The sequence below is a fragment of the Mustelus asterias genome, chromosome 13 (assembly GCF_964213995.1).
Source record: "Mustelus asterias chromosome 13, sMusAst1.hap1.1, whole genome shotgun sequence".
Taxonomy (NCBI): domain Eukaryota; kingdom Metazoa; phylum Chordata; class Chondrichthyes; order Carcharhiniformes; family Triakidae; genus Mustelus; species Mustelus asterias.
The window spans coordinates 59,090,528-59,103,346 of NC_135813.1; the positions used below are offsets into that span (position 1 = coordinate 59,090,528).

The window sequence follows — 12,819 nt, forward strand, 5'->3', positions numbered from 1 at the left end:
CCCCGCCATTCAATAAGATCATGGCTGATCTGACGTGGATCAGTACCACTTACCCGCCTGATCCCCATAACCCTTAATTCCCTTACCGATCAGGAATCCATCCATCCGCACTTTAAACATATTCAGCGAGGTAGCCTCCACCACCTCAGTGGGCAGAGAATTCCAGAGATTCACCACCCTCTGGGAGAAGAAGTTCCTCCTCAACTCTGTCTTAAACCGACCCCCCTTTATTTTGAGTCTGTGTCCTCTAGTTTTAACTTCCTTACTAAGTGGAAAGAATCTCTCCGCCTCCACCCTATCCAGCCCCTGCATTATCTTGTAAGTCTCCATAAGATCCCCCCTCATCCTTCTAAACTCCAATGAGTACAAACCCAATCTCCTCAGCCTCTCCTCATAATCCAAACCCCTCATCTCCGGTATCAACCTGGTGAACCTTCTCTGCACTCCCTCCAATGCCAATATATCCTTCCTCATATAAGGGGACCAATACTGCACACAGTATTCCAGCTGCGGCCTCACCAATGCCCTGTACAGGTGCATCAAGACATCCCTGCTTTTATATTCTATCCCCCTCGCAATATAGGCCAACATCCCATTTGCCTTCTTGATCACCTGTTGCACCTGCAGACTGGGCTTTTGCGTCTCATGCACAAGGACCCCCAGGCCCCTTTGCACGGTAGCATGTTTTAATTTGTTTCCATTGAGATAGTAATCCCATTTGTTATTATTTCCTCCAAAGTGTATAACCTCGCATTTATCAACGTTATATTCCATTTGCCATATCCTCGCCCACTCACTCAGCCTGTCCAAATCTCTCTGCAGATCTTCTCCGTCCTCCACACGATTCACTTTTCCACTTATCTTTGTGTCGTCTGCAAACTTCGTTACCCTACACTCCGTCCCCTCCTCCAGATCATCTATATAAATGGTAAATAGTTGCGGCCCGAGTACCGATCCCTGCGGCACGCCACTAGTTACCTTCCTCCAACCGGAAAAACACCCATTTATTCCGACTCTTTGCTTCCTGTCGGATAGCCAGTCCCCAATCCACTTTAACACACTACCCCCAACTCTGTGTGCCCTAATCTTCTTCAGCAGCCTTTTATGGGGCACCTTATCAAACGCCTTTTGGAAATCCAAAAACACCGCATTCACCGGTTCTCCTCCATCAACCGCCCTCGTCACATCTTCATAAAAATCCAACATGTTCATCAAGCACGACTTTCCCCTCATGAATCCATGCTGCGTCTGATCGAACCATTTCTATCCAGATGCCCTGCTATCTCCTCTTTAATAATGGATTCCAGCATTTTCCCTACTACAGACGTTAAGCTGACCGGCCTATAGTTACCCGCCTTTTGTCTCCTTCCTTTTTTAAACAGTGGCGTAACATTAGCCGTTTTCCAATCAACCGGCACTACTGCAGAATGCAATGAGTTTTGATAAATAATCACTAACGCATCCACTATTACCTCTGACATTTCTTTCAATACCCTGGGATGCATTCCATCCGGACCCGGGGACTTGTCCACCATCAGTCCCATTAGTCTACCCAGCACTGCCTCTCTGGTAACATTAATTGTATTAAGTATTTCTCCTGCTGCCAACCCTCTATCGTTAATATTTGGCAAACTATTTGTGTCCTCCACCGTGAAGACCGACACAAAAAACTTATTTAAAGACTCAGCCATATCCTCATTTCCCACTATTAACTCCCCCCTCTCGTCCTCCAAGGGTCCAACATTCACTCTAGCCACTCTATTCCTTTTTATATATTTATAAAAACTTTTACTATCATTTTTTATATTAATTGCTAGCCTAGCTTCATAGTCTATCCTTCCTTTCTTTATCGCTTTCTTAGTCTCTCTTTGTTGTTTCTTAAATTTTTCCCAATCACTTGTTTCTCCACTATTTTTGGCCACTCTGTACGCAGCTGTTTTTATTTTAATACTCTCCTTTAATTCCTTCGTTATCCACGGCTGGTTCTCCCTTTTCTTACAATCCTTATTTTTTGCTGGAATATATTTTTGCTGAGAACTGAAAAGGATCTCCTTAAAAATCCTCCACTGTTCCTCAGCTATCCTACCTGCCAGCCTGCTCTCCCAGTCTACCTTAGCCAATTCATCCCTCATCCTATCATATTTCCCTCCGTTCAAACAGAGGACACTGGTTTGGGACCAAACTTTCTCCTCTTCCATCTGAATCAGAAATTCGACCATATTGTGGTCACTAGACCCAAGAGGGTCCTTCACAATAAGATCCTTAATTCTACCTACCTCGTTACACAATACCAGATCCAAAATAGCTCGTTCCCTCGTCGGTTCCGTAACATGCTGTTCAAGGAAACTATCCCGACAGCATTCTAAGAACTCTTCCTCCATTCCACCCTTACCGACTTGAGTCTGCCAGTCAATGTGCATGTTGAAGTCCCCCATGATTATTGCCGTTCCGTTTTTACACGCATCCCTTATCTGCTTGTTTATAGCCCTCCCTACCTCAACATTATTATTTGGGGGCCTATATACCACACCTACTAGTGTCTTTCTCCCTCTACTATTCCTCATCTCTACCCATAATGATTCCACGTTTTGTTCCTCAGAGCCTATGTCATCCCTCAGTACTACCCTGATATTATCTCTTATTAATAGCGCGACCCCACCACCTTTTCCTTCCTGTCTATTCTTCCTAAACGCCTGATACCCCTGGATATTCATCTCCCAGTCCTGGTCACCTTTCAGCCACGTTTCTGTAATGGCCACTAGATCGTACCCACTTGTGCTGATTTGCACCATCAACTCATTTACCTTGTTCCGAATGCTTCGTGCATTCAGGCAAAGTGTCCTTATTCCAGCTTTTATCTGGACCCGCTTTGATGAGTCGCGAACACCCTCTCCCTCTACTCCCTTATCTAAATTACCGCCTTCATTCACTTGCACCCTCTCCTCTACCATTAATTTTGTAATTCCCCTTACCCCTGCATCCTCCCCCCCCCATCAATTAGTTCCTTGATCCTAGTCAACTCTTCTAGCTCCCCTCCCCCCAACCTATCTAGTTTAAATTCTCCCCAGTAGCCTTAGCCAGCAGATACAAGCCTAGCCTGTCCAACCTTTCCTCAAAGACAATCCACACATTCCAGATATTAGTCTGGTAAACCAATGCATTTACACCCTTCCTTAAATAAGGTTACCAAAATTGCATACAGTACTCCAAATGTGGTCTCACTTGTGCCCTGTACAACTGAAGCATAACCACCTACTTTTGTATTTAATTCCCCTCGCAATAAGTGATAGCATTCTATTAGCTTTCCTAATGAACTTTTAAGGGCAAAAGCGAAATGGAGAAGTTTAGGCTGGGAATTCAACAGCTTGGAGTCTAGGCAATCGGAGGCAGGGTGGCTAATTTTGGAGCTGCAGGCAACAATGGGCATGAGACCAAAATTGGAAGAGTGCACAAATCTGAGATTGGGATGGGGTGAGGCAATGGAGGAATTTGAAGATTGGATAAGAATTTTAAAACAAAAGCATTTAGGAGCTGGGAACCAATGTGGCTCAGTGAGCACTGAGGTAATTGGATTTTAGAACTTGGTTCAAGTTAGGATGTGACCTTAAATTTACAAAGGATGCAAAGTAATGGACCAGCAAGGAGAGCACTGGGATAGCTGAGTATAGAGGTAGCAAGGACTTGGTTGAGAGTTTCGTCAGTAGATGAGCTGAGACAGTGGAAAAGATGGGTGGTGTTACATAGGAGTGGAAGCAGGGATGGGGGTGATTGTGGTGATGGGGGTGGTTGTGGTGATGGGGGAGAAGCTCACCTTGGAGTCAGTAAGGACACTATGCAGATAACACGGTTCAGCCTGAGACAGTGACAGGAAGAATAGAGTTGGTGACCAGGGAATACAGTTTGTGGCAGGGGCCAAAGATAATGGTTTGGGTCTTTCCAATATTTAGCTATAGCAAATTTTTACTCCGACATTGGATATCTCTTGAGCAGCAGGACAAATCCAAGGCAGTGGGGCTATGGTATTGCACGCTCCCATAGCAAAAAAAACTCTCATAGGTTGAAGTATCTGAGCAAAGATGCAAGAATGTCTAATGTTGGAATAGAAAAACTTACATTACCACATTCGGAAGCACTGCTGAGTTTGGGGTTGCGATGCATTATTGTTGATGCCTCGCTTCTCCGTCTGATTATGCTGTAATTGATCTAGAATGTTTGATGTTGACACTGGTGAATAAAGTGTTTGGATTTTCAGTAGTAGCATTAATTTGAAACTTTGGAAATAATACAATAATGAAAATTTGATATCCTTTATTATCCAGTTACTAGCATTGTTTTTGTGAATGTGTATTCAGTTCATATAGTACAAGCCAAATGCAGCAAGAATCCTCCTGTCCTTCCCATCACAAGCATTTGGGTCACGTATAACTCACGTGGGAGGGTCAAACTTCCTCGCATAAATACCATTTATAAGGTACTTACAAGTGTCTATGCATAGATGTCATTTCTTATTTCTGTTTCCTAGTCCACATGAATTCATATTTAATTTCTGAGTTGGTTCAGAGTAATGTGTATATTTTTAGTGGATTTCAGTAACTATTTTAAAAAAAATGTTCATCTTTGAGTTGAATGAATCCACATTGCCAAAGGTGAATTGGTATTTACTGACATTCTGTACTGTACCAAATTCTGGAATGTTAATTTTTCTTTCCTGTTATCAAGATGATTTTGTTAATTCTTTTAGGGGATATTGACCAAAAACCTTACATTTCGGGGGATGCAGATAGTGCCTCGTTCCAACTCGATGGCACGGAGGACTACATTGTTTTAGCCTGCGATGGCTTCTTTGATGGAATTGAACCTTCCAAGGTTGTGGACCTTGTGCAAGAACACTTGCAAGAAAACGCGGGTGATGGCAGTACAGTTGCAGAGACACTTGTAGCAGCTGCAAAAGAAGGTGGTTCTAGTGACAATATCACTGTGGTGTTGGTCTTCCTACGGGATCCACAGGACATTCTGAAAGTTAGCAGCTTGCACGTGGGCATTGAGAGCACTGACCAGAACAGTGGGTGCCCTCGAGCCAGAGGCGATTCTGAAACCTCTCCACCACAGCTGGTCTTGACAGTAAATAAAGACAACCAGGCAGAGGTACAGACAGGCTGACTCCTGTCTAATGGAGATCAGGTGACAGTGTTACTTTTAGGGTTTAATGCTTTAATGAGTGATGCCAAAGAACTGGGGAAGGGTGGGGTTTGATGTTGAAATGCCAGCTCACAGTAAAGTGACGACACCGATTTGGCAAGTTTATGCCTGCATTTGCCAAATAGGTCTATTTAAATCCAGTCTCCTGCATAAGCTTTAATGAAAGGAATATAACGATCAGTAACCGAGGGTGCAAATAAGGGTCACTCGGGAGATATTAAGATGTGCACCTTTTCTGAAATCACAAGTTTAAAGGGCTAAATCCCAGAATTAAGTAGCATCAATGGATTTTTATCATATTGCTACAGCTTTCTAGCTTGGATTGGAGAACAAATATTCCCTAATCCTGGGGCCTGGTTCTGTAGTGCGGGCAAAAGGATATTCCAAGGTAGTACTTTGTTTGCCTCAGATATATTCTGTATCTGGAGGTTGAAAATTCACCTTGGTGTCCTCCAAATTAACAAAATTGTGTTCAAACTGTAGCTGATCCACTAGCTGTTCTGATGCAAACTTTTCTCAGGAACTAATCTGGTGAGAGTTTCAGGAGCAGGCTGTTTCGTTTGCCTAAAAACTCTGAAATAGCGATACTCCGAACTGACATCAATAATTCTATGCCAGTCTAATTTGGTGACAATGGATTGATGTTGCAAGATTATTTTTATAGTGAATACAATAGTGTTAATTTTAAGTATTTTACAGCACTATTCCATTCTCTCTTATCTGGCCCAGAAGAAAAATCAATAGTGGGACTGAGTGGTCAGTGGGTTAGCACCATTGGTGAACTGCCACCATGTTAACTAGATTTCCTGTGGTAAAATTGCATAATACTTATTAATTTTCTCAAATTATTTTTCTTAAGTATGTCAAGTTTTCAAGCACCCTTGCATAATGATTTGCCTCCAGCAGCAAAAGCAAGTTGACTATTTTAGTGCCTTAATCTGCTCCTTGTGTGCAGCGCAAACTTTTTAGTGATTTGTACTGCCCTGTCAATAACCGTTTAGTGCCTTATACCCCTCTACACAGCTAGAGTACTGTTACATGTACTGCACAGTGTAACATGACTTCAATCCCTTCTCTTGTCAAGAGAGAAAAAATAAGTGTCAAATAACCACAAAACTTGAGTCTTTGATTTGGTGCTGAGTTTGGAAACTTCATTTTATTGCTTGTGTCAGATGGTTGGATGGTTGAATGTATTGTAGTTTTAAGTAACTGGAATTATTTTGATCTGTTTCAGAAATATTAGGAGTTTTTCAGTAGTTTACTAACTGCTGAATTAAGTAATAACGTATTTGATGTTGTGTATTCCAAGACATATGGTAGACTTCTAACTCCATCTGTCCTTATTTTTTATGACCTAATGAGTAATTTACTTAAAACCCTCCGAAGAACCCTCAAATGTATTCATTTTTTTGAAATAATGAAAGCTAATGTGCAAAGCAGCTTTCCAAGTTTTGTTTTGAAACTGAAAAATCATTATTCTAGAGACTGTTTTGAGAATCTTTATATTTTTCATGAGATGTTGTTGCTAGCAGGGGGAGTATTTATGGACCATTCCTAACTTCCCTTGGTGGTGGCAAATGGGCTTCTTGAATTGCTGTAGTCTGTTGGTAGCTACACTCTCGCTGCTAAGGAGGGAGTTCCAGGATTTTAATCTAGAGCTGATGAAGGAATGATAGGTTCCAAATTAGAATGGTGCGCTACTTGGAGGGGAACTTGAAGGTGGTAGTATTTCCATGTAATCACTGCCCTTGTCCTTTTAGTTGCTCGGGGTGGTGTGATTGGGAGATGTTATTGAAGGAACCTTGCTAGTTGCTGCAATATATCTTGAGGATGGTGCACACTACAGCTCATGGCTTGTCAGCGGGGGAGGAAATGAATGTTAAACTGGTGGCACTTATTATGTCACACTCAATTTTTCTTCTAAAGAGGGTAATTTGCAGGGACATAGTTCAATGGATGCCAGTAATCTCCAGAAGCTCCCCCTGTTGTCATTTGCTTTATTAGCATGTTGGCAGATGACTTGAACAGCTCAGCCCAATTCTCTTTTGCACATGGTGCACACTTCCACGGTAGAGATCAGGAAAAAAAGCAGGATTAATTTTCTATTCCTCGAGGGCAATCCACAAGATAAACTGACTCAGCATAGATCAAGGATGACACCTTTACTTTTTTTAGCAAAACTTTATCAAGACAAGTTCCCTTGAGAGGTTTTGCTGAATTTGAAATATGATATCCCAGAAAATATGGCTTCAGGTGGAGAAGGGGAATCAACCATTCCCAAGACAAGAGGCATTTCTTGTGTCACAAAACTTGACAACATAGATTTGTGTTCCTATGTTGTGATATCCAATTTGAGTGACAAATGGCCATTTGGCCCATTGAAACTTGCCCTTTCTATACTCTGATTCGTTCAGCATAACACCCATCTACATTTGGAATGTCCCTAATGTCTTTTTATCTATCTTGATGATGGAATAGAATAGAATGATAGATGATAGATAGATCTTGGTACAGCATTCCAAATATTTCAGCTTTTCAATGCTGAAACCTTTTTCAAAATATTCTAGCTATTTGCCAAATCTGTTTCTTGATTCTATTAACTAATCTTATCTCAAAACAGTATTGTGTTATTCTTACCAGTGTACTTTATATACTCCAACTTTTTCGATCACCTCCTCCTTCTACAAGAATATTTTTATTATTCTTTGCACCCAGTCAATTGCATACATCCCTTTTGAACAGTACAACACAGCTGGGTTTCTAAGAGCACCATTGTGTGAACTTGTGCACAACTTCTACATAATGGGAGGGAGGACAAAAGCGGGGAGGGGAATGTCACTCAGTATCAAAACAAAACCATATCCTTGATTAATATGTTACACCTGATACCTGTCTGGTGAATCACTGATGACCTCGTCTCTGGCAGATGATAATCATAATTTCTAAATCAATCTTTTACAATTTATAATGGTATTTGAGTGTTCTGATTTTGTGAGGGTTCCTTTCTGACCCTTTAACAATGTTTTTGCACTGTTTGTTTATAGAATGTGCAGGGCTGGTAATATACTGGTGCCTGAGTATACTTGTATCTGTTTTATTTTACTTGCCTTTCTAATTGCATTTTTATTGCATTTGATATAACCACAAGACTTTATAACCTGATTTTATTTATTCATATTGCATGATATGAACATATATTTTTTTAAGCAAACCTGCAACTTGCTAAGTTGGGAAGTTGTCTGGTGCGGTTTTGTGCATGTTGATGTGTTGTGCAGTTACGGGGACCCGTTAATGAAATATATTCCTATGCACCACCATGACCATTGCTTATGCTTACTAGCAAAACAGTTTGTCCAAACATTGCATTCTGATCCACTGAAGATCTGAAATATTTGAGCCAGCAGGTGACAGAAGCACTTATAATTTTTGAAATAATTGTCTCACGCATAATACTTTCAGTGGCAATATCTTGTTTCTACAGCAATTTATATATTAGGCTCTGTTAGTGTAAGGTATTTTTCCCCAAAGTGCCTTTGGTCACTATCGAATCCGATGGGATATCAACTGCAGATACTGATTTTTATAATCTCCAATTTAATACCAAGTGTCTGTATCAGAAGTGAGAAAAGGGTGAATGATTGGGAGAAATAACTGCCTTGACCCTGGCATATTTTGATCACGTTCCTACAGGAATGTTATGTTTTGTTTTGGGGGCTTTCCACACACTGCACATGACTGCTTTGAGGTCAAAGTTAGTACGATGATCCTATGGTCCATATAGGGTTTGTACCCAAGGTATATGTTGGCTGATTTATTTTTTTCCATCTTTAACACGACAATGGAATACTGCAATGCAATTGATTGACAACTTTTGATTTGTTAGTCAAAGATAAGAAAATGCTAGACCTGCTAAACGTTTCAGCAAGATAAGCCATTGACCTAAAACATTAGCTGTGTATCGTTCTTTACAGATGTTGCCAGACCTGCTGAGTATTGCCCCCCAACATTTTCTGTTTTCCTTTCAGATTTCCAGCATTCTTGGGATGTGGGTGACACTGGCATAGCTGTTACATTAATCCTATCTAGACCCCTCAGGATCTAGTATGTTTCAATCAAGTCGTCTTTTGCTCTTCTAAACTCCAGCGGATACAAGCCTAGCCTGTCCAACCTTTCCTGATGAGACAACCTGCTCATTCCTGATAGTCTAGTGAACATTCTCTGAACTGCTTCCAACATACTTACATCCTCCCTTAAATAAGGTGACCAATAGTACTCCAAATGTGGGCTTATTAATGCCCTGTACAACTGAAGCATAACCTCACAATAAACAGTAATATTCTATTAGCTTCCCTAGTTACTTGCTGTACCTGCATACTAGCTTTTTACAATTCCTACCCTAGGATACCCAGATTCTTCTCCCCCTCAGACCTCTGCAATTTCTCACCATTTGATGATTTTTTATTCTTCCTGCCAAAATGGACAATTTCATATTTTCCCACATTATACTCCATTTGCCAGATATTTGTCCACTCATTTGACCTATCTTATTGTTGTAGCTTCCTCATGTTGTCTTCACAACTTAATTTCTGTGTCATTAGCAGATTGGCAACCATCCCTTCAATCTCTTCATCTAGGTCATTCATATAAATTAACAGCTGATCCCTGTGGCACACCACTCATTACATCTTGTCAACCTGAAGATCCATTTAGGCGTGCTCTCTGCTTCCTGTTAGCCAGCCAATCTTCTATCCATACTAATATGTTGACTCCCTATAACATTTTCTGCAATAACCTTAGCATCTTACCAAATCTATGGAAATCTAAGTACAATACATCCACCAATTTCCCTTTATCTCCAGCATGGTTACTTCTTCAAAGTACTCTAGTTTATACAAGGATTTTGGTTATTTCTGATGGCAGGCTTGACTCCTAAAAACTAGTTTGCTGAATAGGTCATGATAAAGTGTAAATAATTGCAATTCCAGCTTTTACATAAAATGTTTATCTTGAATGATAAAAAGCATTCAGCACTTGGCAGCCATCTGGGTTGAGTGACAGTGTACTGCGGTGTTTTACTGATCTCTACTAAAGAATCAAACTCCCACCATGTTATGCTGGTGCCAGAAGCTGACTAGGTTTTCTAGGCAACATGTATGTAAATTGGTCAGCTTTACACTTTAATTGAATTTAAGGGTTAGTTATAGATTGGAATGGACCTAAACAGTAACGGGAGTGGTCTTTGTTTTCATCCTGTTTAAATTATAATTGGACAATTATAGTTTGCAGCATCTGTAAATTAGTATGAGCACAACTTGTGCTATTTCATCATGTGGAAAGAACTGGATAGGACCAGGAGAAAGAAGTATCCCTGTGGCTAATTTACAGTGCCGAAGGTAGATTTACAACAGATGAGGTTTTTTTCCTGCAAAATCTTCTCTTGTGGTGAACCAACAATTTTTAAGGAAAGTACACACAAATTCGCAGTTCTCTAGTTCTCGTCTGGATGGTGCTGCCAGTGATGTGCCCCATTTGGATATCTGCTGAAGTCTCTGTCTCTCCTCTCCCCATCTCTCTTACCACCTCTCTCTGATTTGGTGCTGCTGACTTGTAATTCACCATTTTTTATTCCATTGAACAGTAGTTGACTTGGGGCCAACATACCCTTTTTTTTTCTTGTGTGGCCAATTCACTGGCATGGGTGTTGACTGTTTAATTTTTTTGTGGAGTCCTACAACATGGTAACTTGCAGGCCAACTTGTGCATGGCCTGTGTGGGAATTTTTGGATTGTTGCACAATCACTCCTCTAAGAGGGAATAGTACATGGGGTTGTAATCAAGACTCTGTGAGCTGTTTATCTTCACACAACATTGCACAAAACCAACAGGAAGCAACTTGGCATCAAAGATTTATCTCAAAAGTATTTATTTATCTGCAGAATTAATCCTTTGTCACTTCTGTGCCAGAAGGATGACTTACTAAGCTGAGTTTGAAACCTAGTTATTTCTATTTGCCTTATTGGGGATGGGTTATTAACTATCCTGAAATGTTTCTATAACACAGTATTATCTCGTAATAAAGATATATGCAACTTGTGTTACTAGCTTTATTTAACAGTAAATAAGTGACTATACTATTAGGATAATTTCTTTCTCCTGGGTAAAAGAATAAGGTACGTGAAGAGATTTCGCACACTAATAGGGCACTAATGCCTTGGAGACAGCCTTGTATCTATGAAGCTGCATAAGGAAACCTCCCTAAGCCAATAAGCGTGTAATAGTGCTAAGCAAATCTGGAGTCCTACAAGAGGAGGCATGCACACCCAGGGGCTTTCTCGAGGTGGAACAAAGACACTTTCTTTTGCATGGTCAGGATAATTTGAAGGCATTGAACCAAATAAATGAAATTATCCCCTTTTATCGTTACTATCTTCATTTTTGTGCAGAGGATTTCTAGACATTTGACACTGCAAAAAGCAAATGCCACTGCTCCAAAAACAGCAACTTGCACTTGTATAGCAACTTAAGTGCAGGTAAATGTCCCAAGGGGTTTCACAGGAATCTAATCAGACAAAATTTAACAAAGTGTGTCATTAAGGAAATATTAGGGTAGGTGATCAAAAAACTTGGTTAAAGAGGTAGACTTTAAGGATTATCTTAAAGGATAGAGCCATTTAGGAAGGGAATTCTAGAGTTTGAGGCCTAAGCAGTTGAAAGCACAGCTGTCAAATGATGGAGTAATCAAAATCAGCATGTGCAAGGCCAGAATTGGGTGAAGTAGAGAATCTGGGAGTAATAGGGCTTGAGGAAGTTATGGGGCAAGATCACAGAAAACTAGGATGAAAATTAAAAATCAAGGATTTAGATGGGCCAGGGGTCAATGCAAGTCAGCAGCTAAAGGAGTTAATGGAGAACGGAATTTGGTGCAAGTAACTACAACATAGCCCTCAAGTAGAGGAAAAATAATTCATTTTGTTCTAATTAAAGGGCATTTTATTCACACCACTAATCAAAGTAAGATGCATTCTTCAGCCAGTTCCCCTACACAGTGGATTGTATCTAAATGTGGTAAGAGCACTAAGAAGCACTGGTGCTAAACAGGAGCAGAATTAATCATAGGGATCTCTCCCTCTTCCTATCTGTCCCTTTTTTCTCTCTCCCACAACATTTTGGGCCTAACTTGGGGGAAAATAATTGAGACAAACCCCATTAGTGGCATAGGGATTGAAGACTGATTCTCAGATCATCAAACAAAGTGCAGCTCCAGGTAAATAAAAGCTCCTACTCTACGCTATTGACTTATTTTAACCCAATATTTGAAATCCACCCCCTTTTTGAACCACTGACTTATTCCAATTCCCAATCCCAGCCATCCTATGGGATAGGAGTGAGAATAAGTGCTGGTAGTCAAGTCATGAGGCTGTCCTTTTATTTTTGAGTGATTTATTTTTTAACTGACAGGAAATTTTGCAATTTGAACTGGGAGCAAATTGCTTAAAAACAAAGTGAAAGTAAGAAAATAAACTCTTCACCCTCTCTCATGAGGGTGATTTGAGATATTTCCTATAATCCAGACACCCATTGAAACTCGACTGTCTAAAGGAAGAGACATTATAAATGCAA

At 40.5% G+C, this 12,819-nt stretch overlaps 1 protein-coding gene across 1 annotated transcript in view; it reads left to right on the forward strand.

The window, feature by feature from the left end:
- Positions 1-11,286, forward strand: part of ppm1f (protein phosphatase, Mg2+/Mn2+ dependent, 1F) — a 76,286-nt gene extending 65,000 nt beyond the window's left edge. The window contains exon 7 of the mRNA XM_078226842.1: positions 4,742-11,286. Within this exon, the coding sequence (XP_078082968.1) occupies positions 4,742-5,160 (419 nt within the window). The 3' untranslated portion in view covers positions 5,161-11,286. The remainder of the gene's footprint in view (positions 1-4,741) is intronic.
- The last annotated feature ends 1,533 nt before the right edge of the window (positions 11,287-12,819 follow it).